This window comes from Lupinus angustifolius, chromosome LG02 (genome assembly GCF_001865875.1).
Source record: "Lupinus angustifolius cultivar Tanjil chromosome LG02, LupAngTanjil_v1.0, whole genome shotgun sequence".
Classification (NCBI taxonomy): Eukaryota; Viridiplantae; Streptophyta; class Magnoliopsida; order Fabales; family Fabaceae; genus Lupinus; species Lupinus angustifolius.
Window position 1 is genome coordinate 22,294,679 of NC_032010.1, and position 27,238 is coordinate 22,321,916.

A 27,238-nucleotide genomic window follows, 5' to 3' on the forward strand; every position below is an offset into this window, starting at 1 on the left:
TTAGTGTATTTCTCTCTAACTTGCCTCTCCATTAATGGAGAGGAGTCTAACTCGTTAACATTTGTACTCACCTTACAACGAGTAAGGATCCTATCCATTAATGGAGAGACAAGTACTACAAAAAACAAAGAAAACAATAACATGATAGGACATTTTTGTCATTGAAAATACATCTAAAGTCATGTATTTGTCTCTCCATTAATAGAGAAGATCTTTGTTCCCTTACAAAGTTGGAGTCCCAACCACTCCTCATGAGAAAGTAAAACCAAGCCCTCATTCTCAAATTCATTTCTTAAACATCACTAATCACACTTGTTTAACAAATATATACATGGATCACTCGCTATTTCAATGGCACAAAGATATAGTCCATGTTCTTACTGCAAGGTTTCACAATGAGGGTGGTGGGAATTTTGAGGCACTTCCACACAATTCATTATTATTTGTTAATACTTTGAGTTTGACTAGCAAACATTATAAGATAAGATAGCATGACATTTCATGTTGTAACCAAAAGTTTTATTAGCCTCCAAAATAAGATAGAATTATCTTCTTCTCTTACCCTACATATTCACCTACTGTATTTTTTATCAAGTGTTGTGTTACAGTTATCACCACATCAATGTCATCATTATCTATTATGTATTAAACACTAATTTGTATAACATCTTATTCTACTTACATTATATCTTATTCTTATCCTACTCTCAATCATATCATATTGTAACTTTCTCTTATTCTCAACACTAAAGGAGCCTTAATTCCTCAAATACATGATAATAGTTCTTTACATGCACGTGACCCTCATTTATGGTTCGAACTAACACAGTTCTGTCTACATAATAGTTAATATATTTACCATTACCGTCCATGCATGTATGTACACATATATAGTTAATTAGATCCATGTTTCAGAGTTAATATATATATATATATATATATATATAGAGAGAGAGAGAGAGACTGTACAATTCAGTACCAAAACAAAGATAACTGTACGATTTAATGAGTTAAACCACACAAAAAATGGGTGATCACGAAGAAAACAAAGTTGATACTTAGTTCAGAAGTTGTCATATACAAAGTAGTAAAAGGAAAAAAAATGAAAATGTATAGTTTTGTAGCTCGCAAATCAGTGTATGTGAAATAATTAATGCCACTGCCCTACCCACAGTTTCCTCTCAGCAAGTGCTAAAGTGTTATATCATGTGCTCTTTGTTCTGAATATTCAAGAACGAACTTTCATGAGTCATTCTATTTCTACACCATATATACCAAACTTTAACTTCAATGAAGTGCTAACTGATGTTTTAATAAGAACATTATTTAAATAATAGAGGAGAAGTTTTGTTTTGAATAATGATATTCTATCATAATGAAAAATGGTAAAATTAATTTTCAAATATTGGATTTCTTTTGTATATTCATTAAATAATGTTGACAGCCTTTTTGTGAAATTAAAAATTAAGTAATATGTACTTAAAAATTAACTTTAAATCAAGTTACTCTTTTTACTCATATAGCCTATCATCACATATAACCCTTTGTTTGTCCTATACTGCTTAAATTAATTTATACCTGTATTTTTTTCAATACTGCCAAGTGTATCTTATAACCTTTTAGGTAATGAACTAATTCATTTCGAGATATGTGATTGCTCCTTTCAACAAATATTGTTTTCAGAAATTCAACCTTAACATTTCGATCATCCTAAAATGTATTGAGGTTTCAGCTAGATCACTAAATGAATGCGTTATTTTAATATATAGTGGAATATAAAAGAGAAAGAAACATTATTAGTTAATAGAAATATGTTTGCTGAACAATTTTTAACAATGTTGGCAAATACCACAAATTGATGAATGTGTCATGTGGTTTCAGAGGCAGCACAGTGTTAAAAGTTTCAACATGCTCGCTAGTTATTTAAACCTTCCGTTTAGTGTTAGCTTGCTTATTCTGATTTATAGCGGTCCAAATTATAATATGTTTATTTAACCATTGAATTTTATGTGATTTCAAGTCCAATATTTATACTACATATATGCAGTGAATAGAGTCACATGCAGCCTACCAAAGAAAATGAGAAAGATGCATTGCAGCGGAATACTGTGCTAGAGTCAGATTGGCACAGAAAACATTAAAATAGAAGCATGATCATGTGCTGCAATCAAGGTGCAAACTCTTTGGTATAGATTTATATATTTATGTATATCTAAACGATCACTTATCCATTATTTATTTGTATTATTTTTTAAATAATCAATAATTATTAAAAATGAATAATAAATAATTGGCTAACAGTATATAAAACTCTTACATTATTAGTAAATACATTATTTTATCTTTATATATTTATACTATCAATCATTATTCACGTAAATCATTATTATTTAAGAGTAAATAATTATTGATATGTAAGATAATGTCATCACAATGCAAACAATCCTTACATCTTCATTTTAATAGAGACTATTTTCTATATTCTGAATTATTTGCAGGTATTTGTTGATTTAAAAGCATTGTAAAAAAGGAAAAAACTAAATAATAAAAGGTTGTTCCTGCACCGTGTGGAAGAATGTGGTTTGTAGACATTGCTATTAATTAATCCAATGCCAAAGATGTATAAAATATACACTTATCAATCTATCATAGTTAAGTTGACACGTGAAACTGTATGCATACGATGGAAATTTAGCTTCAGAAGAATCTAATATTTATCTTGCTTCTTGTTGTAACCTATAAACAATGTTATCCACTGCTTGCTTCAACAAAAGACATAAACCAGAGACCGACACGAGTTGCTACACACCATTCCATAAATACCTTATACCACCATGCACTTTCACAAAGGATATATAAGAATCTACCTCTACCGGCTAATGTTAGTTCGAGTGGTACATGTAACATGCTTGATTTCTCTTAAATAATATCTTAGATTTAAATCTTATGGACGAAATAATATTTACTGAAAGAGTTAGTTTCATATACTTATGTATATTCTCGATTCGAACAGAATTGTATCAAGTACAAAAATACTTGTGTGAACAAAAAAAAAAGATATATAGGAATATGGCAACCTTCAAGTAACATATTAGTAAAATAATGTTATTTAATTTTTTCAATTAATTTGGAAAGCATATTTGAGTAGAAGATCATAATTGCATACTACTTTAAATACATTAAGATCCAACTGAATTCTCACCATAACTCATAAAAAATAATTAATTTAAAAATAAATCTATTAAATACATTCCTTGTAAATAGTGATTTCAATCCACTAATGTTTCTATCTTCAATTGATATGGTATCTTCGCGTGGTTTCAATTTTGTAAAATTATATAAGTAGAAGATTTAAATTTAAATAAATTAAAAATCATAAATTTATATTGTCTGAAAAGTATATAATAAAATTTTTGAATACAATTATTAGACTCCATAAGAATTAAGAAGATCTTAAAGGATTATTTGGAGTCTAATAACAAACATTATATGGATTCATAAAAAAAATAGCATTTGATCTTTCAAAAATTAAATAATTAACACTTTGAGCACGTTTAATCTTCTATCGCCATGGTTTTGTAAAAGAAATCCACCGGGAACAAAAAAAGATATGGAAAAATATGAATATGAAATTGATGATGGTAGTGCAAGTAAAAATGATTCATCAATATTAATTGAATTGATTAAATTATTAAAACATTGGAAATGTTAGATGATTAAATCTAATACCATGTAATTAAAATACAAAATATAATAGCAACCTTGTCAATTATTGCCAATCAAATTTTGTAAACCATAGATACTAGACAAAACTTTTGATATAATGAATTATTACATCAATATTTAATATGTATATATTGACAGTGTAAGTATTTTTTACACTAATAAATCATCCATTATTGATTTGTTATTTATTATTTACTCTGACGTAATACAAATATATATGAAATACATCTATATTATATCTTGTATATCAAATATTCACTAAATTTGTGTAACTATGCCCAAACTATGCATCTATCTTAACCTCAGAGGATCTCCCAACAACAAAGAAACAAAGGAATTTCTCTATGAAATTCAAGTTGTACATGGTGCAAGTTAAGAATTCCAATTATGCAAGAAATAGTCTTCTTACACGCCATCTATAAAAAAAAGTTTAATATTTATACATTAATAGTGTAAAATTTTATATACAATTAGTACATTATCCCCTTTGTTTGAATTATTTTAAAAAAACATAAATAATAATTAAAAATGAATTATGGATAATACAGTAATAATGTAAAAACCTCTTATTATATACATCATTTTCTGTTATCTCCTGTAAACCTATACCCACACCACAATTTCACTTTAGATATTCCAGCCTTCAATAATTATAGCAAAATGCATTAAAAGTTTTTTTCAACTATTTAAATACGAAATCTGTTATTATTTTTTCTCCCTAACACACAATGCAACAATCTTACAATTTTTTTTGTTATTATCAAATGTAGCTATTATTATAGAATTTAGATCCTCTTCATTTTTAGAGATTATATTATCATGTTATAATTATGACATATGTCAAAAATAAAAATTTAAAGGTCCAAATTTTTACTTATTTTCAATAAAATAAATTATATATCCCATTACCCTTATAATTTATACCGGATTATCTATTTCTCGAGAAGAGTTAGACTCGTCACAAGTAAAATATTTATCATTTTTAAAATATGTTTTTGACTCTATAAATAAGTATCGGTATTAAGAATTAAACTTTTTACTCCATAATCTATCTAAATAACCTTAATATACTTAGTGTTACAATTTAACACAACATTAAAATAATTTAAACTAAAGTTTAAAACCCTAAGAGGTGAATGTAATAATAACAGAATCTAACACTCAATCTAAACCGTCAATCTGAAATCCAACGGTCTATATAACCCAAACACTAGTACTTATCACTCCCCATCATCTTCGTACTCGCCGTCTCTCACTGTTTCTGTTTCTCTCATAATATGGACCAAAACAAACACATCATCGATGTTCCACGTCCCTTTTCTTCTTCACTTTGAACACTGATCATCATTCTGATTGCGACCCAAGATTTCTATCTCCATACCCATCAATAAAAATCCATCTTTTTTCACTTAAAGCTTTGATTTCAAGTTCAACTAGTGCATGTGGTTCCAATATTAATCATAACAAAAGAAACAATTTTTTTAGTTTTCATTAAGTTCTGTGCTCAAAGTTTCAATCTTTGTGTAAATTGAATTTTCTTGTGCTGTGTTATTTTCACGTGAAGTGAAGTTTTTTGTGTGTATCTAATGGTGAGTGATAGTTACCAGAACATTATGTCTGATGTGGCGATTCAATCCATACTGAAGAACCATGAGTACGGCGATGAATTGGGGTTTCTGATCGAGAGGGAGAGAGAACTGAGCAGGTTGAGAAGTGGGTCGGCGCCACCCACCGTAGAAGGTTCATTGACAGCGGTGGGAGGGTTGTTTGATTCTCACGTTGCGGCCGGGATGGGTTTGGGAGGAGGAAGGGGTTATTTGGGGAGTGAGGAAAATATTCGGGCTGATCCGGGATATGCTAATTATTACTATTCCAATGGTGCAAATCTGAATCCGCGGCTGCCAGCACCACTGTTGTCAAAGGAGGACTGGCGGTTTTCGCAGCAGCGGTTGAGGGGTCAAAAGGTTGGTGGTATTGGGGATAGGAGGAGACTGAGCGGTGATGAAGAAAGATCAATGTTCTCTGTGCAGCCTGAGAGGAAGAGTGCAGTGGAGTGGGGCGGAAATGGCGACGGCTTTATCGGGTTGCCGCCATCATCCGGACTTGGGAGTAGGCAGAAGAACTTTGCTTCTGTATTTCAGGTGACAGTTATGGCCAATTCTTTATCTTGCTGTATCTAATTTGAGTTCTTTGCGTCTCTTTGTTGTTTTAAGTTTTAATTTGTTCTATTAATACTTTATCTAGTTTGAGCCTTTTGTGTTTGTGTTTTAATTTTATTTCTCTGTGTCTGTGTTTGTGTCTTAATTTATTTCATATTTAAAATTTTGAATTGGGTTCTTTCTGATAATTGATACTGAACATGGGTGTGCTTACACTTATGGATACTTCTAACTGTATTGGAATTATTACTTAGATACTAATACAAATGGAAATATTATAATTAGATAGGTGATAATATTTTATTGTGTCTACATTGACTAATAATAACTTTTAAACATTGATTATCTCTTTTAATTTAAGATTTGTGCTTCCACATTGATTTATAATTAATTTTTTTGTATTGCCACCGTGGCGTTATGTTCTATAGATTTTTAGATTTCTCAAAATAATGTGTCTGTCTTGCGTCTTTTCTGTATCCCGTGTTGTGTCCCCGTGTTTTAGATACTGGTTCTGCGTTCAATATCAAGCATGGAAGTATGTGAGCGACTTTGTCCTCAAAATATGGAAAGCAATTACTCACTTGTTCACCGAAGTTGCTTTTAAATTTAACATATTCATGTGTCCTTTTTGCGCCTTTCTTTATTATGTATCATCTCCATGCTTTCTTGATATTGGTTCTGAGACTACTGTGAGGTATGGAAGCGTGTGAGTGATTTGGTCCTCATAAGATGGAAAGCAATCAATAACTGATACATCCACTCTGCTTTAGTGGCATGCGTGTTTCTCCGTGAAAGCTAAGACATAGTTTGGTGCAACAGTGTTTATAGATGATAGATTGATTTTAATGAGGGATGATCATTCCTTTTGTTTTCTGTTTTTTCATTAGTATCTGTGTCAGATGATTCTATTGGTTTGTATATGCACATGTTTTATTGGGATTTGAAATCCCTCTTACATTTTAGTATTTTCAAAAAATTTCCTCATGGCTGTTGACTACATTCCGTTTTTCTAATTGGTGTTTGATTCAAAGAATTTGCTGATAAGTATTAAGGATGCATTCACATTAGCTTCAATGAGTTTGAAATTTCTTTTTCACTAGTTCTCTTGGACACCCTTCTCATCTAATGAAATTTCTTTATTTATCAAAATAATAATAACTCTTCTTCCCTAGTTATTTTTGCAATAAATTGCTGTTATGATATTTATAGTAATCACGCGGACGAATTTATGAGTTTTGATAAATTATGTGCTTAACATTGGTTATCAGTCTCTCATATTTCCTAAGTTATTGTTTCTTTTATTTTCTTTGGTAATGCAGGATGAGATAAACAATGCAGCATTTGCCTTGAAGCAACCTCATCGCCCACCTAGCCGTAATGCATTTGATGACATACCTGAAGAACCAGAAACACATTTTGCTTTTCTTGAACAAGAATTGGATGCACTGCAGTCTGGGGGAAACAAGACGGGCATGCCTGCTTCCAAAAATCTTGTTGGTATAGCTTCTCAAACTTATGCTTCTACTTTAGGAGCATCCCTGTCAAGGAGCACCACCCCTGACTCTCAACTTCTACCGAGAGCTGTTAGTCCTTGCCTTCCGCCCATTGGCGACGGGAGGTCCAACTCTGCAGATAAAAGAACTTCCAATGGTCAAAGCTCATTTAATACTGTATCATCTAGTGTAAATGAGACTGCAGATCTGGTATCTGCTTTATCTGGCATGAATCTTTCCGCAACTGATACATTTGATGGTGAGAAACATCACCAGTCACCAAGGCACACTGAAGTGGATTATAATCATGATGTTAACAAGCACTCATACCTGAACAAGCTTGATTCTTTCTCTTTTCAGAGTCATTCTGCTAACCAATCCCAATTGAATGTGAGTAAAAGTGGTGGTTTTGGATTGGATCTGAATAACGCTTCAATGTATGCAAACGAACAGTTAGATCCTCGTAAAGCTAGTGGAATTTCTATTAACTCATACTATAGAGGACCTTCTCTAACAACTCCTACTAGCAGAGGTAACCACTGTTGTCAAAGGAGGACTGGCGGTTTTCGCAGCAGCGGTTGAGGGGTCAAAAGGTTGGTGGTATTGGGGATAGGAGGAGACTGAGCGGTGATGAAGAAAGATCAATGTTCTCTGTGCAGCCTGAGAGGAAGAGTGCAGTGGAGTGGGGCGGAAATGGCGACGGCTTTATCGGGTTGCCGCCATCATCCGGACTTGGGAGTAGGCAGAAGAACTTTGCTTCTGTATTTCAGGTGACAGTTATGGCCAATTCTTTATCTTGCTGTATCTAATTTGAGTTCTTTGCGTCTCTTTGTTGTTTTAAGTTTTAATTTGTTCTATTAATACTTTATCTAGTTTGAGCCTTTTGTGTTTGTGTTTTAATTTTATTTCTCTGTGTCTGTGTTTGTGTCTTAATTTATTTCATATTTAAAATTTTGAATTGGGTTCTTTCTGATAATTGATACTGAACATGGGTGTGCTTACACTTATGGATACTTCTAACTGTATTGGAATTATTACTTAGATACTAATACAAATGGAAATATTATAATTAGATAGGTGATAATATTTTATTGTGTCTACATTGACTAATAATAACTTTTAAACATTGATTATCTCTTTTAATTTAAGATTTGTGCTTCCACATTGATTTATAATTAATTTTTTTGTATTGCCACCGTGGCGTTATGTTCTATAGATTTTTAGATTTCTCAAAATAATGTGTCTGTCTTGCGTCTTTTCTGTATCCCGTGTTGTGTCCCCGTGTTTTAGATACTGGTTCTGCGTTCAATATCAAGCATGGAAGTATGTGAGCGACTTTGTCCTCAAAATATGGAAAGCAATTACTCACTTGTTCACCGAAGTTGCTTTTAAATTTAACATATTCATGTGTCCTTTTTGCGCCTTTCTTTATTATGTATCATCTCCATGCTTTCTTGATATTGGTTCTGAGACTACTGTGAGGTATGGAAGCGTGTGAGTGATTTGGTCCTCATAAGATGGAAAGCAATCAATAACTGATACATCCACTCTGCTTTAGTGGCATGCGTGTTTCTCCGTGAAAGCTAAGACATAGTTTGGTGCAACAGTGTTTATAGATGATAGATTGATTTTAATGAGGGATGATCATTCCTTTTGTTTTCTGTTTTTTCATTAGTATCTGTGTCAGATGATTCTATTGGTTTGTATATGCACATGTTTTATTGGGATTTGAAATCCCTCTTACATTTTAGTATTTTCAAAAAATTTCCTCATGGCTGTTGACTACATTCCGTTTTTCTAATTGGTGTTTGATTCAAAGAATTTGCTGATAAGTATTAAGGATGCATTCACATTAGCTTCAATGAGTTTGAAATTTCTTTTTCACTAGTTCTCTTGGACACCCTTCTCATCTAATGAAATTTCTTTATTTATCAAAATAATAATAACTCTTCTTCCCTAGTTATTTTTGCAATAAATTGCTGTTATGATATTTATAGTAATCACGCGGACGAATTTATGAGTTTTGATAAATTATGTGCTTAACATTGGTTATCAGTCTCTCATATTTCCTAAGTTATTGTTTCTTTTATTTTCTTTGGTAATGCAGGATGAGATAAACAATGCAGCATTTGCCTTGAAGCAACCTCATCGCCCACCTAGCCGTAATGCATTTGATGACATACCTGAAGAACCAGAAACACATTTTGCTTTTCTTGAACAAGAATTGGATGCACTGCAGTCTGGGGGAAACAAGACGGGCATGCCTGCTTCCAAAAATCTTGTTGGTATAGCTTCTCAAACTTATGCTTCTACTTTAGGAGCATCCCTGTCAAGGAGCACCACCCCTGACTCTCAACTTCTACCGAGAGCTGTTAGTCCTTGCCTTCCGCCCATTGGCGACGGGAGGTCCAACTCTGCAGATAAAAGAACTTCCAATGGTCAAAGCTCATTTAATACTGTATCATCTAGTGTAAATGAGACTGCAGATCTGGTATCTGCTTTATCTGGCATGAATCTTTCCGCAACTGATACATTTGATGGTGAGAAACATCACCAGTCACCAAGGCACACTGAAGTGGATTATAATCATGATGTTAACAAGCACTCATACCTGAACAAGCTTGATTCTTTCTCTTTTCAGAGTCATTCTGCTAACCAATCCCAATTGAATGTGAGTAAAAGTGGTGGTTTTGGATTGGATCTGAATAACGCTTCAATGTATGCAAACGAACAGTTAGATCCTCGTAAAGCTGGTGGAATTTCTATTAACTCGTACTTTAATGGACCTTCTACACCAACTCCTACTAGCAGAGGTGATTCACCTGCTCACTATCAGAACTTTGATGATATGAGTAACTCATACCCTAACTATGGCTTGAGTGGCTACACTGTTAATCCTTCATCACCATCCATGATGGCGAGCCAGATTGGGAGTGGCAATGTGCTTCCTTTATTTGACAATGCTGCTGCTGCTGCAATAAGGATGAATGCCTTCGACTCTAGAGCCTTGGGAAGAGGTACAGCTTTGGGAAATCATGCTGCTCGTAGCACTAATCAGCTCCCCTTGATGGACCCTTTGTATCCACAATATTCGAGATCAGATGAATTTGCTGTCACACAGATTGCAGCACTAAATGAATCTGCAATAAATAGGGGATACACAAATAATTCATTTACAAATTTAATTGGCCTCCAAAGAGGTGATTTAGAGTCTTTAATTGCCTCTCAAAAATCACACATTGGTGGTGTTCCATACCTTGCTAAGTCACCTAGCTTGAACCATAATTCTTATCGAAACCCATCATATGGTCTGGGCATGTCATATCCAGGAAGCCCAGTAGCCGGTTCCAGTTTCCCAAACTCCCTCTATGGACCAGGTAGTCCTATGAGCCAAACTGAACGAAATATGCATTTATCTGGGATGAGAAATGTCGCTGGTGGTTTCATGGGAGCTTGGCACTCAGACGCGGTCAGTGGCTTGGATGAGAACTTTGCATCCTCCTTGCTGGATGAATTCAAAAACAGTAAAACCAAGTGTTTTGAGCTATCAGAAATTGCTGGCCATGTTGTTGAGTTCAGGTGCATATTGCTGCTTCATCCTATCTTTTCCTTCTTGAGACTCTGAACATTCAGCTAACTCATGTTTTAATATTCTTTCTTAAACAGTGCTGACCAATATGGAAGCCGTTTTATTCAACAGAAACTTGAGACAGCCTCAACGGATGAGATAAACATGGTTTTCCATGAAATCATGTCACACGCCCTTTCTCTAATGACTGATGTCTTTGGTAATTATGTGATTCAGAAGGTAATTGTGTTTGTATTTACACAGAGCCACCTCAGGTCTGCTCATTGAACATGCATAGTATTTTTTTGCAATTTGTATGTCTGAATGGGTAGCAAGTTTCTCATAAAAAGCAAATGTCTTTAGGTTTCTTCTATATGTGCCTAACTTATTGTGATCCATGTTTAGTTTTTTGAGCATGGAACAGAAGTACAAATAAGAGAATTGGCTGACCAGCTTACCGGTAATGTGCTGACCCTGAGTCTTCAAATGTATGGCTGTCGAGTTATCCAGAAGGTCTGTTCATCAACTTATCTGCCTTACGATCATTATCATAATTATATGACCTGCTTGTTTTATGATTTACCATCTTCTACAGCTCCATGTGATGCATTACAGTTTGCTATGTCAAAATTTATTCCTACTTTTAATTGTTATTGTTCATGTGAAGGACATGAACACGTGGCCCCAACATTCAGTATATCGTCAGTAGAACTGCCCTTGTACTGCTCTCTTGTGAATGAGAGTCATCACATCTGAAAGGTTGTGAAGACACCCTTTTGAAATAATCACGATTAGCTACCTTATACCTTATTTGGTGTAAATCTTCGGGTATTCTTTTGAAACATCTTACATTTTACCTATTGCGGTGGGGTGGGGCTTTTGAGAGCAACCCAAGTCCTTTACCTTTTCATCGCCTTGATGTGAAAAATGATTTATTACCTAACAATGTTATTGATGGTCTGAACTCTGAAGCCTAAAGTGAGATAAATATGTATTAGGATTTTATTTGCTTACTTACAGTTCATTATGTGTTTTGAGAATGATATTTTGACTTATTATTGTGCCGTTAATGATAACTGCTCCTGCGATTTATCTTGGTTGATGCTGAAATTAACAGTTGTTCATCTTGTTTTCCCCCTCTAAACTATCTAGGCTATAGAAGTTGTTGCCCTTGATCAGCAGACTAAAATGGTCGCAGAGCTGGATGGTCATATTATGCGTTGTGTGCGTGATCAAAATGGGAACCATGTCATCCAGAAATGTATTGAATGTGTTCCTGAAGATGCGACCCATTTTATCGTTTCAACGTTTTTTGACCAAGTTGTGACATTGTCAACTCATCCATATGGTTGCCGTGTTATACAGGTCACAAATGCAGCTTTTTCTTATTTGTTTAAAGTTTAAAACACATGTTGTCTAGATTGATAGCTTGAGATATAAAGCATTATAATTCTAAACTAGTATAGTTTGAATGAGCAGAGAGTCTTGGAGTACTGCCATGATCCCAAAACACAGCAGATTATGATGGATCAGATATTGCAGTCTGTTCGCATGCTAGCACAAGATCAATATGGGAATTATGTTGTACAGGTTTGTTGTACCGATATTTTGGTTTTTTTCTTGTTATCCCATTTGTTGCAACATGTAATTTTATTTTCTACATGTTCTCACATTTAATCAATTATAAAAAAACATTTACATAAAATAGTCATGGATGCCAAATGCACTTGTGTGTTGATTTTCTTTTTTTAAGTTTAACCACCGGTACTTCCTATGTTATTCACGCTTTTGTAAGCCTTAGTTTGGGATATTAAGATACTTGTAATCTTCTCTGGAGTTGATTCATAATTTGTTTCTAACTACGATGTTTTGTTGGATGATTTTTTTTTGCATCTTTAGCTTTAGCTTGTCTTCTTTTTAATCTTCGATCTTTAAAAATTTCAGCATGTGCTGGAGCATGGCAAGCCACATGAACGTACGGCTATAATAAACGAATTAACTGGGCAAATAGTGCAGATGAGCCAGCAGAAGTTTGCCTCTAATGTTATAGAAAAATGTCTATCTTTTGGAACACCTACGGAGCGTCAAGCCCTTGTCGATGAAATGCTTGCTTCTACTAATGAAAATGAGCCCCTACAGGTTTGTCCATTATCTATGATCCCAATCACTCGACAACTAAAGGCATTAGCTCTTGTCGTGTTGCATTATGCTCCTTGCAGCCATCTTTTCTTCTCTCCGATGAGCCATTTTGGCAGTTTTCATTATTTCTGCTTTTCTTATATCTTACTTGTATTTTTGTTGGTTTTAGGTTCTGATGAAGGATCAGTTTGCGAACTATGTTGTACAGAAAGTACTGGAAACATGTGATGACCAGCAACTTGAGCTAATCCTTAATCGGATAAAGATTCACTTGAATGCCTTGAAGAAGTATACCTATGGGAAGCACATTGTTGCACGTGTCGAGAAATTGGTTGCTGCTGGAGGTACTTCCAATCGCATAAATTTCGCTTTTCATTTGTCGCTCATGTATTTACTTCTCTATTTTTACAATTGTCTCATAGGTTTCTCTTGTATTCATGTTGCTTATTCTCATCTCCCTCTATTCTAAAACTATTTAGTGTTCTCTTATAGATAATACAAAATTTTGTCGAATCTCTATGATATGGATCTACGATATGGAAGTTTATTTTCCATTCAACCATGAGATTTGACAATTTGCTTGTATCAACGTTTTATTTAATCAACTAGCATCATGAAGTTGGATGATTTATTAGTCTTGCAATACTTTGCATCAAATCATACAAGTTGAATAATTTTCACTTTTAATTCTTCATGAGTTGACATTCATACACGTTGTGATCATACCAGCACTAATGCACCGTATCCCATAAGTACTCCACATTTATGTATGCTTGGATGAGAGTAGCACCAGGATGAGTGACCTCCTGGGAAGTCCTCTTGTTGCACCTCTCTTTAAAGACAATGAGTTTGGCGCAATGGTAAAGTTGTTGCTTAGTGACCATGAGGTCACAGATTAAAATCCTGAAAACAACCTATTCGTTTGCGGGGATAAGGCTGCATACATCTGCCTTCTTCAGACCCCATTAACCGACCTACCTTTTACGAGTGGACTCAGATTAATAATACAAGCACAGATTGATGGACTAGACATGACATTTTGTGCATTGCTCAAGTATTATTTCTTAAATGCTTCATTTTGTATGACAAAATTTGTATTTGATGGTATGCAGAGAGGAGAATCAGTTTTCTTACTCTGAATCCTGCTACACAAATGGTTTAGGAAATGAAGGTAGTTATGTACAGCTAACTAAATGCAGATAATAATACAAGTGCCTACTCTTTTTTCTTTCAATATTTGGCACTACTAGTGGCCTTGTTTGTATTAATGTAAACATTAGCTTTTTTATTCAAATTAATAAATTGTTAGTTGTAAAGGGATATGTTGACTGTATAAATTTTACTAGTTTTATGAATTATGAGAGTCTTTGTATTTGGGACCCACATATCTTTTTTATGGATGAGGATTTACTTGTTTCAATATCTTAATCTTTTTTTAATATGATGCTATTGTTTTATGTTGAGCAACAAAGTCCTCCTCATAATAGTACTACCAAGGATTTATAGTAATAAGGCTTAAGTGTGTAAATATATACTAAGTTGACAAATGAAACTGTGCGTGTGATGGATTATTTAAAGTGAGAATTTTTTTGAAGAATTTAACACTGTTAACCTTTGTTTCCGAGGTAAACTTGGACAATAGTAAGGTTGTTATTTTGTAATTATGATGTCATTTGTTTAAAATCCTCAAAACATTATCTCTGTTTGTGGGATATTGTTGACTAGACAACGTTATCGACTACGTCCTTTAAGAGAAGACATAAAACTAGAGAGCCACACTGGTCACTGCCATGCAGTTTCACAAAAGATGGGGAGTATGGTAACCTTCAAGTAACACATTTATAAAGTAATGTATTATTTAATTTTTCGATGTCATTTAAATGGCATAAGAAATTAACAACTAATCTAATTATTAGTTTAAGACTTTAAGTACATTAAGATATTAAGATTCAAGTGAATTCTCATCAAAACCATATGATTATATATGTATAAAAACTAATATGATTATTTTAAAAATAAATCTATCAAATACATACCTCAAATAATAATTTCATTCCACTGATATTATATTGGATTGGTATCTTCGTACAGTTTCAAATTTTGTAGGTTATATAAGCATCTAGTGAAGTGGAAGATTTTCATAACTTTCATTTATTTACTATTTATAACCGCCAGAATAAATTATGAATAATACATCATTATCTTTTTGAACAACGAACTATGTTGAACTTTTAAAATCATTAATGAATATATTAAAATTATTATAAAATAAAAAGTTAAAAACATTAAAACTACATTCAATACTTTAATAAATGAATATTCATTCATATTTAAAACTAATTTGTAAATGTGTTCAAAATAATTGAATTTAAATAAATTTATTTCGACTGAAATGATAAGTTAAAAAATGTGTAAAATTATTAGAATCCATAAAACGATGTTAACAAATATTTGGAGTATAATACCAAACATATATGGACTCATAAAAAATCAGTATTATTGATCTTAAAAAATTAAACTTATTAACCCTATTGGCCCGTGCACGTTTACTATTTAGTCGTCATATTTGGAAAAAAAAATCCACCACGATTGCATTTTTATGAGGAAAAGTAAAATAAAATGATTTTGGATTTTGGATAGTAGATAAAAAATTTAAAACATAGATACTGAGTTGATAGAAGATAGAAACATTAATGAAGTGAGATTGTTATTATTTATGAGTAACATTATCATTAAGATTTACTATGATCTCTCTCTCTCTATATATATATATATATATATATATATATATATATCTAAATATATATCTTAGATTGATCAATATTGAATAAGATAAATTAAGATTTTGATAAATATAAAAAATAATTGATTATAATATAAACAATTATTAGGAATAAAATTGATAAACATAACTTAGAAGACTGGTGGGGTAAAATAACAATATTTTTCTACTCAAAAGATACTTTCCAAAATTGAATTAGTAAAAAATATTTACGATATATAATTTTTTACCGAGTAATTATTAACAAATTCACAAAACTAAAATTTTAAATTAATAAAGAAGTATGAAAAAAATATGAATTTGATGATATCGACTCCATAGGAACGAAATGTATGACATGAAAAGTTTTTATTATTAGATAATCAAACAATAACATGTTAGATTCTTAGAAGATTTATGCTCAACCAAATCCTAATTATAAATTAAATAGTAAGTTTTCAAAATATTAAATTTAAATTTCAATAAAACAGTTAATGGTTCTAAATAGACAAGCAAGTTAAAAATTAAACAAGTTAGAACCGTATATATTATTATAGATTATATGATTTATATGGGATTTGCTCATAATACAGTAAATATTATTTTATTAACTTCATTATATTTAAAAAATATATTCTTCTCACTTGCACCCAGATTTCCTTTATGAGCTTTTGTTAGAGGATATGAATATTTAGAAAAGATTAAATGTTAATTTCTAAATTAATATTAGTTCATACTCATTGAGTTTTTTTATAACACAATTTCATCATCCATGTTATAGCAAATGAAAGTTCCAACAAAAAAGCTATGCTATGTACCAACACATCCTAGTTAAAAGAAAAGAAAAGCCCAACTCCAAATTTTAGATTGTCATTCTCACACTTACTTTTACATTTTCGGAAAACTAGCAAAACATCTTTCATTGATGGATCTCATAAACAAGTTAAAAATATCATCAATTATAACAAAAGCATATAATAAGTTTAAATAAATGCAAATTTTAGTATAATATAAGCTAAAAAATGACAAATGTAATTGCAAATAAGTTAAAACGCTTTAATTATTTTTGTGTAAAAATGACATTCGTTTTTTAAAAATATTTTTTGATTAATTCGGCCGGTCCAATTGATCCAACTATTTGGGTCATCATTTAGACTTAAAGCAACCAAGTCAATCATATTTTGATGAAAATATAGTTAGATGAGAGATTCAGACCGACTAGATATCTCATTCATGATTGAAGAGGTCAGACCGACCAACTAGAGCCAAATTTTATAACAATGACCAAAATTAGGATGAACCATGTTGAGTCAATATTAACTTGTATCATAAATTAACATAATGTGACGGTTATAAGTCAATCTCTACTTATAAGTTGGAGTGCCTTACCAACAAATCACAAACAATCTTGTGTTTATAACTTTATATAGTAAAAAAATATATTTAAGAAACTATAACTTTAATTATTGACCTAATTTAGGTTTTTCAATTTTTTTCCTTCTCAAACTCCTCCCTAATTAAACTTTATTAACACTAACATTACTTTTTCCTCTAACCTTTTTGGTTGGGTAGAGAAAGAGAAGAATGAAATTGAGAGGAGAGAAGTTATGGAGAAACTTTTTTCTCATTTGGTTGAGAAGAAAGAAAGGGTGGAGAGTAAGGAGAATCAAATAAATTTAAATGACAAATATAACCTTAAAACTCATTTATTATTACTTTTCCATTCTTTTTGTTGTAAGGGTATTTTCGTATTTTCCAACATCCTCATTTATCTCTTATTCTAAACATGAGATTTTCTCTCCATTTAGCTTTCTCCTCATTTATCTCCTTTTCTAAACATGAGATTTTCTTTTTATCAACTCAATTTTTATATTAGGATTTATCTCTTCTCTTTAATCCTCCATTAATCCTCCCATACAAAGCCATGCATGATTTTATTGTCCACTCATTAACACCAACCATGAACAACTCAAAATTTAACAACCGAAACTTCCACTTCAACATCGACCATTTCAAGATTTCATGTCACTATGCAATATCAAATAACTTGACACTAGGACATGTATTAGGCGCCTAAAAGATATGAATCATGTAAATCCAAGTGCATTTGGCATGTACTACCACACAACAAAAATTCAATTAGAGAAATATTGTTATTCTCTATGGATATGGTGATGTTGGGTACAATTTTCCCATTGGGGTTGTGGGGTTGAGTGATATTGATGTACAAAATGTTATGCCATATAACGCCAGCGTTTGTAGGGCAAACATTGTTAGCATGCATTCTTTAATTGTCATAGCCATGTGTTTCTTAAATTTCAATTGTCACCCTTCTCACCTTTATCAAATTCTAATCTCCAACCTTAAATCTTCCATCTTCCTTTGCAAGTCCTTTATCTTGTTCTTTACTCGATACTAACCCCTTCAACAACTCATACTTCAATTATTACAACTTCAACGTTAAGATCTGTCATTAAGGGCTATCGTTTTCATATTTCATTCTAATTTGGGTCTCATCCTCTCATCCCTAGCCTATAGGTTTGATAATCTCTACATAATTATATATATGTGTATTAGTATCTTAGATTTTTAAAAATATCGTATTCTCATGCTGTATCCATACTTGATATAGCAACATTATACATCCATGTAATTCACTCTTATTTTAGTTTTTGAGAAAATGTCAAACCCATATCCTGTATGGACACATGTTGATGTAACACCACTTAACACTTATCCCACAACAAATATTTCGCCAAATAATTTTCCCCATCACTATGCTGTTGTTGATGGGTGATTGGGTGTTACCATTATTGACAATCACAATTTTTGTTGTTGCCAGGTGGGCCATAATGATATTGATGTACAAGATAATTTGCATTAAGATGCCATTTTTTATCATTGTTGGTCTAATGATATAAGATTCCACTAAATTCTTAAATCGAAAGTTTGATTCTCAGGAGTGACAACTATTGGGAAGAGCATCCACAAACCCCGAAAAGATAATTACTTATTTACCAAAAAAGTTGAAGATACTTTTGGTAATACTAAAAAAAATATCATTTCAAATACACCATGACATAAAGCTTAATCACAAACTAAGTTTATTGACAAAATGTGACCTGTGATTTTTCTTGGCTTCCTTTTTTAATTGAAAGAATTGAATTAACCTATATTTGACATACTTTCCTTATTGAAGCTTATAATAGGATCCATGATAACTTTCTACATAATACATTAATTCCTAATCATATTTTGTTTCTCTTTACTTAAGAAACAAATGTATCATTCTTATATATGTTATATTAAATTTATTCTATTATTAATATTTAAGGACAAAATCATAAAGATTTATTTAGAGATTTATTATTATACATATAAAATGCCTCTTTGTAATAGGATAATCAACATTAACTTACTAGATTAAGTTTGTTAAATGATCAAAATACAAAATATTGTAATTACTGCTAATCAAATTATGTATACCATAGATATTGTACAAAACTTTTGATAGAACCATTATAAGATCTTTTAATTATGAAATAGATCTCATGATACCTATAAATGTAGACGTTTTCACCCTAACACAACACGCCACACTCTTACAATTCAGCACAATATTACAAAGAATTAAAACATAAAAGGTTTAAAACCCTAAGTGGTGAATGTAATATAAGTGAAGTACTCGTACTTATCATACCCCATCATCTTAGTAGCACTTGCAGTCTCTCACTGTTTCTGTTTCTCTCATAATATGGACCAAAACAAACACATCGTCGATACTCCACGTCCCTTTTCTTCTTTACTTTGAACACTGATCATCATTCTGATTGCGACCCAAGATTTCTATCTCCATACCCATCAATAAAAATCCACCTTTTTTCACTTAAGGCTTTGATTTCAAGCTCAACACAGTGCAATTGATTCTTAATATTAATAATATTTTTGTAGTTTTCGTTCAGAACTGTTGATAGTTGAGATATTTTCAGTTGGTTCTGTGCTTAAAGTTTCAATCTTTGTGTAATTTTTCACGAGTGAAGTAAAGTTTTGTTGTATCTAATGGCGAGTGGTAGTTACAGAAACATGATGTCCGATGTAGCGACTCGATCGATGCTGGGAAACCATGAATATGGTGAGGATTTGGGGGTTTTGATCGAGAGGGAGAGGGAACTTAGCAAGCTGAGAAGTGGGTCGGCGCCACCCACTGTGGAAGGTTCATTGACAGCGGTGGGAGGGTTGTTTGATTCTCCGGTTGCGGCAGGGATGGGTTTAGGAGGAGGAAGGGGTTATTTGGGGAGTGAGGAGGATATTCGGGCTGATCCAGGATATGCCAGTTATTACTATTCCAATGGTGCAAATCTGAATCCGCGGCTGCCGCCACCATTGTTGTCAAAGGAGGACTGGCGGTTCGCGCAACAGCGGTTGAGGGGTCCAATGGTTGGTGGGATTGGGGATATGAGGAGAGTGAGTGGTGAAGAAAGATCAATGTTCTCTGTGCAGCCTGAGAGGAAAAGTGCAGTGGAGTGGGATGGAAACGGCGACGGCTTAATTGGGTTGCCGCCAGCATTGGGACTTGGGAGTAGGCAGAGTAGCTTTGCTGGTGTATTTCAGGTGACAGCCATGGCCAATTCTTTATCTTGCTGTATTTAATTGGATTCTCTTTGTGTGTTTTAATTTGTTTTATTAATACTTTATCTTGTGGTATCTAATTAGATTTTGCATTTCTGTGTTTTTGTTTTAATTTGTTCATTAAATTCTTTATCTTCCTGTATCTAATTGGACTATCAGAGTTCTTTGTCTATGTGTTTTAATTTATTTCATATTTAAATTTATGAATTGAGTTCTTTCTGATAATTGATGCCGATCATGGGAGCTCGGACACTTATGGATACTTCTAATTGCATTGTTTTGGAATAGGCTTAGATACTAATACAAATGGAATATTATAACTAGATAGGTGATAGTATTTTATTGTGTCTACATTGACTAATACTGGTTTTTAAAACATCGATTATCTCTCTCAGTTTAAGATTTGTGCTTTCATATTCATTTTCTAAACTTATGACAATCATTTGTCTGTCTTCCTTCTTGTCTGTATCTCGTGCCATATCCAAGTGTCTTAGATACTGGTTGTGTGTTCAATGTCAGGCATGGAAGTATATGAGAGACTTTGTCCTCAAAAGATGGAAAGCAATTAGTCACTCACTCTACCAAGTTGCTTTAGTGGACTTTATATTTAGTATCATATCCGTTATGTCCTATTTTTATTATTTTAAATTTACCATATTCATGTGACTGTTTTGCATCTTTTTTTAATCCTGTGTCATGTCTGTGCTTTCTGGATATTGGTTCTAAGACTGCTGTGAGGTATGGAAGCATGTGAGTGATTTGGTCCTCATAAGATGGAAAGAAATCAATAACTGATACATTCACTCTTCTTAAGTGGTGTTCAGGTATTCTCCATGAAAGCTGCGACATAGTTTGGTAGCAACGGTTTTCATAGATAATAGATTGATTAATCGGGAATGGCCATTCCTTTTATTTTCTGTTTTTTTATTAGTATATGTCTCAGATGGTGCTGTTGACTTGTCTATGCACATATTTTATTGCGCTTTGTAAGCCCTGTTACTCTGTAGTATTTTCAAATTTCCATACGTCTGAGTCTGACTACTTCCCATTTTTTCTAATTGGTGATTGATTCAAAGAATTTGCGGATAAATATTGAGGATGTGTTCACATTAGCTTCAATGAGTTTGAACTTTCTTCTTCACTTGTTCTCTTGTACTATTCCCTTCTTATCTAATGAAATTTCTGTATGTATCAAAATAATATAATTCTTCACTATTTATTTGAGCAATAAATTGCTGTTATTATATTTATAGTGATCACGAGCAGAACTTTTTGAGTCTTAACAAATTATGTGCTAAACATTGGTTTTCAAGCTCTCATATTTCCTAAGCTACATTGTTTCTTCTATTTTCTTTGTCCATGCAGGATGAGATAAACAATGCAGCATTTGCCTCAAAGCAACCTCATCGTCCACCTAGCCGTAATGTGTTTGATGACATACCTGAAGAGTCCGAAACTCATTTTGCATTTCTTGGACAAGAATTGGATGCATTGCAGTCTGGTGGAAACAACCAAGGCATATCTGCTTCCAAAAATCATGTTGGTATGGCTTCTCAAACTTATGCTTCGGCTTTAGGAGCGTCCTTGTCAAGGAGTACCACCCCTGACCCTCAACTTCTACCGAGAGCTGCTAGTCCTTGCCTTCCACCCATTGGGGATGGAAGGTCCAGCTCTGCAGATAAAAGAACTTCTGTTGGTCAAAGCTCACTTAACACTATATCATCTGGTTTAAATGAGCCTACAGATCTGGTATCTGCTTTAGCTGGCATAAATCTGTCCGCAACTGACACAGTAGATGGTGAGAAGCATCACCAGTCATCAAGGCACACTGAAGTGGATTATAATCATGATTTTAACAAGCACTCATATTCGACCAAGCTTGACTCTTTGTCTTTTCAGAGTCATTCTGATAACCAATACCATTTGGAAGTGAGTAAAAGCGGCGGTTTTGGATTGGATCTGAATAACTCTTCAATGTATGCAAACGAACAGTTAGATCCTCGTAAAGCTGGTGGAATTTCTATTAACTCGTACTTTAATGGACCTTCTACACCAACTCCTACTAGCAGAGGTGATTCACCTGCTCACTATCAGAACTTTGATGATATGAGTAACTCATACCCTAACTATGGCTTGAGTGGGTATGCTGTTAATCCCTCATCACCGTCCTTGATGGCGAGCCAGATTGGGAGTGGCAATGTGCCTCCTTTCTTTGACAATGCTGCTGCTGCTGCTGCACTAAGGATGAATGCCTTGGACTCTAGAGCCTTGGGAAGAGGTGCAGCTTTAGGACCTTTGTTGGCTGTATCAGAGTTACAGAATTTAAGCAGATCGGGAAATCATGCTGCTAGTAGCACTAATCAGCTGCCCTTGATGGACCCCTTGTATCCTCATTATCTGAGATCAGATGAATTTGTTGCCACACAGATTGCAGCACTCAATGAATCAGCAACAAATAGGGGATACACAAATAATTATTTTACAGATTTAGCCGGCCTCCAAAGAGGTGGTGTAGAGTCTTTAATCGCCTCTCAAAAATTACACAGTGGCGGTGTTCCATACCTTGCTAAGGCAGCTAGCTTGAATCATAATTCTTATCGAAACCCATCATATGGTCTGGGCATGGCATATCCAGGAAGCCCAGTAGCCGGTTCCCATTTCCCAAACTCCCTCTATGGACCAGGTAGTCCTATGAGCCAAACTGAACGAAATATGCATTTAACTGGGATGAGGAATGTCGCTGGGGGTTTCATGGGAGCTTGGCACTCAGACGCAGTCAGTAGCTTGGATGAGAACTTTGCATCCTCCTTGCTGGATGAATTCAAAAACAATAAAACCAAGTATTTTGAGCTATCAGAAATTGCTGGTCATGTTGTTGAGTTTAGGTGCATATTGCTGCTTCATACTATGTTTTGCTTCTTGAGACTTTGAATGTTTAGCTAACTCATGTTTTAATATTCTTTCTTAAACAGTGCTGACCAATATGGAAGCCGTTTTATTCAGCAGAAACTTGAGACAGCCTCGATGGATGAGATAAACATGGTTTTTCATGAAATAATGTCACATGCCCTTTCTCTAATGACTGATGTCTTTGGTAATTATGTGATTCAGAAGGTAATTTTGTTCTTTTGTTTGTATTATCATAGTGCCACTTTGATTTGCTCGTTGAACATGCATAGTATGTTTTTGCAACTGGTATTCTCATAAAAAGTAAACTGCTTTCAAGTTTCTTCTGTATGTGCCTAACTTATTGTGATTCATGTTTAGTTTTTTGAGCATGGAACAGAAGCACAAATAAGAGAATTGGCTGACCAGCTTACAGGCAATGTGCTGACTCTAAGTCTTCAAATGTATGGTTGTCGAGTTATCCAGAAGGTCTGTTGATCAATTTATCTGCCTTACGATTATTACCATAATTATATGATGCATTGCAGTTTGTTATGTCAAAATTTGTTGCCACTTTTAAATGTTATGTCCATGTGAAGGACATGAATACGTGACCTCAACATTCAATATATCGTTACTAGAACTGCCCTTCTACAACTCTTGTGATTGAGAGTTATCACTTTTGAAGAGTTGTCAAGACGCCTGGTTGAAATATTCTCAATCAGCTACCTTATCCCGTATTTGGTGTAAATTGTTAGGTATTTGTTTTTGTAACATTGCACTTTTTACCTATTTGGGTGGGGTTGGTGTGTTTGAGAGCAACCCAAGTCTTTTAGCTTTAGTGCCTAACAATGTTATTGATGGGCTGAACTATCAAGTGAGATAAATAGGTATTGAGATTTTATTTGCTTACAATTATTCATTATATGTTTTGAGAATGATATTTTTGCCATTAATTATAACTGCTCCTGTGATTGTTCTTGGTTAATGCTAAATTTAACAGTTGTTCATCTTGTTTTTCCCTTTTAAATTATCTAGGCTATAGAAGTTGTTACCCTGGAACAGCAGACTAAAATGGTTGCGGAGTTGGATGGTCATATTATGCGTTGTGTACGTGATCAAAACGGGAACCATGTCATCCAGAAATGTATTGAATGCGTGCCTGAAGATGCGATCCATTTTATTTTTTCAACGTTTTTTGACCAAGTTGTGACATTGTCAACTCATCCATATGGTTGCCGTGTTATACAGGTCACAAATGCAGCTTTTTCTTATTTGTTTAAAGTTTAAAACACATTTGTCTAGATTGATAGCTTGAGATATAAAGCATTATAATTCTAAACTAGTTTAGTTTGAATGAGCAGAGAGTCTTGGAGTACTGCCATGATCCCAAAACACAGCAGATTATGATGGATCAGATATTGCAGTCTGTTCGCATGTTAGCACAAGATCAGTATGGGAATTATGTTGTACAGGTTTGTTGTACCTATATTTTGGTTTTTCTACATGTTCTCATCTGTCACATGTTCTTGTGCCAAAACATTACCACAAACGATTTTAGCCAACTGGTACGATAAATCAATAGAGTATGCAAACCATTTAATCAATTATGAAACCCCTTTAGGTAATAACTAAATGATAGTAACACCTTGTCCACATTGTGAGTGGAGGAAGTTTGACAACGAAATACTGGAAGTCTGGTGGCTCCAATTGAATTTGTGATTTTCTTAATATTATATAAAATGGGTATGTATGCCAAATGCACCCGTCTGTTGATTTTCTTTTTAAGTTTAACCACTGGTACTTCCTATGTTTTTCTTACTTTTTTAAGCCTTAGTTTGGGCTATTCGGATATTTGTTTGCTTCTCTGGAGTTGATTCATAATTTGTTTCGAACAACACAATTTTATTGGATGAAATTTTTATTGCATCTTTAGCTTTAGCTCATCTGTTCTTTAACCTTTTATTGATGTTTAAAATTTCAGCATGTGCTGGAGCATGGCAAGCCACATGAACGTACGGCTATAATAAATGAATTAACTGGGCAAATAGTGCAGATGAGCCAGCAGAAGTTTGCCTCTAATGTTATTGAAAAGTGTCTATCTTTTGGTACACCTACAGAGCGTCAAGCCCTTGTGGATGAGATGCTTGCTTCCACCGATGAAAAAGAGCCCCTACAGGTTTGTCCATGATCTATGATCCCTATCACTGGACAACTAAAGGCATTTTATATTTTTGTTATGTTCCTTGCAGCCATCTTTTCTTGTCTCCCACCGAAAGTACATTTTATCCGAGTTACATAAACTTCTATTTATCCTGGTTTGTGCATGATTTATGAGCACCTATATGTATGCATGTTTAGTGCATGATCTATGAGGCACCTAGCTCCCTTTTGTATTCTCTGCCTTATGCAAGACTTTCTCATACAAGCTTAGTTACTTCATAGCTAGACCCCCGAATCTCCAAGGAAAATTTCTTGCTGTTTGAGGGGTCACTGTTTGCCAACGTCAACTCCATGCCCGAGCGGGGATTAGTCTCGCGGGTATACAGATACCTCACGGTTTTACCACAAGAATAAATACTTTTTTTAAAGGGAACTGGCATAGTAAGCTCTTATTTCCAAAAACAAATTGTTTAATTTTGATACAGGCATTCTTGCTTTATTCTCACTTGATATTTTGGCAGTTTTCATTATTTCTGCTTTTCTTATATCTTGCTTGTATTTTTGTTGGTTTTAGGTTCTGATGAAGGATCAGTTTGCGAACTATGTTGTACAGAAAGTACTGGAAACATGTGATGACCAGCAACTTGAGCTAATCCTTAATCGGATAAAGATTCACTTGAATGCCTTGAAGAAGTACACCTATGGGAAGCACATTGTTGCACGTGTTGAGAAATTGGTTGCTGCTGGAGGTACTTTCAATCTCATAAATTTTGTTTTTCATTTTGGCTCATATATCTATTTTTACTATTTCTCATAGGTTTATCTTGTATTCATGAAATTCGCTTGCTCATTCTCATCTCCCTCTAAAACTGTTGGGTGTTCTTTTTTGATTCGACGGATATATTCCTTGAAATTCATCTTTGATCTCACTTGACATTATTTACAAAACTTGCATGTGTGCATATAACAATTTTGTTGTATCAACTTTTTATTTAATCATCTAGCATCATGAAGTAGGATGATTTATTAGTCTTACAATAATTTGCATCATGACAATCATACAAGATGAATGATTTTCACTTTTAATTCTTCATGAGTGGACTCATAAAGATTAACGACACAAGCATAGCTCGGTGGACTAGACACGAAATGGAAACTATCGACATTTTGTGCATTGCTGAAATATTATTTCTTAAATGCTTCATTCTGTGTATGTTACTGACAAATTTGTATTTGATGGTATACAGAGAGGAGAATCAGTTTTCTTACTCTAAATCCGGCTGCACAGATGGTTTAGAAAATGAAGGTTATGTACAGCTAACTAACTCCGGATATAATAATACAAGAGCCTACTCTTTTTCCATTTAATATTTGGCACTAATAGTGGCCTTGTATGTATTAATGTAAACATTAGCTTTTTTATTGGAAGTAATAAATTGTTAGTTGTACTTCAAAACTATTAAGCTTAGCTGAGGCTGATGATGCTGAGTCTCAGGTGGTAAATGATGACCTGATTCTCATGCTGCAGATATATATTATCTTGAGCTAGTTTTAAAGTTGTAAAGGGATATGTTGACTGTATAAATTTTACTAGTTTTATGAGAGTCCTTGTATTTGGGATCCATAAATGTTTTTATGAATGAGGATTTACTTTTTACAATATCTTAATCTTTTTCTGCCATGATGCTATTATTTTCTGTTGAGCTACCTAGTC

The 27,238-nt window shown here is 33.5% G+C and overlaps 1 protein-coding gene and 1 long non-coding RNA gene across 6 annotated transcripts; one reads left to right on the forward strand and one right to left on the reverse strand.

Moving 5' to 3' along the window:
• On the forward strand, nt 4,934-27,180 carry LOC109339948 (pumilio homolog 1-like). 5 transcript variants are annotated; one of them, XM_019577531.1, is made up of 10 exons: nt 4,934-5,690; nt 7,972-8,148; nt 9,486-10,957; nt 11,045-11,186; nt 11,352-11,459; nt 12,099-12,311; nt 12,426-12,536; nt 12,891-13,085; nt 13,255-13,429; nt 26,772-27,180. In XM_019577531.1, exons 1-10 carry the CDS (start codon nt 5,313-5,315, stop codon nt 26,819-26,821), a joined length of 3,021 nt encoding a protein of 1,006 aa, XP_019433076.1. In that variant the 5' UTR covers nt 4,934-5,312; the 3' UTR covers nt 26,822-27,180. The 5 variants fall into 5 exon arrangements, with proteins under 5 accessions (XP_019433076.1, XP_019433072.1, XP_019433067.1 ...); XM_019577527.1 differs by lacking the exon at nt 26,772-27,180 and adding an exon at nt 14,198-14,274; XM_019577522.1 differs by lacking the exons at nt 7,972-8,148; nt 9,486-10,957; nt 11,045-11,186; ... (3 more) ...; nt 12,891-13,085; nt 13,255-13,429 and adding exons at nt 21,841-22,758; nt 22,795-23,360; nt 23,448-23,589; ... (3 more) ...; nt 25,346-25,540; nt 26,099-26,273 and having other exon boundaries at nt 4,940-5,867.
• Nucleotides 7,202-10,236, reverse strand: LOC109339981. The gene is made up of 2 exons (XR_002106733.1): nt 10,165-10,236; nt 7,202-7,883 (listed from the first exon to the last, which is right to left on the reverse strand). It is a non-coding gene; the product is annotated as an uncharacterized LOC109339981 (long non-coding RNA).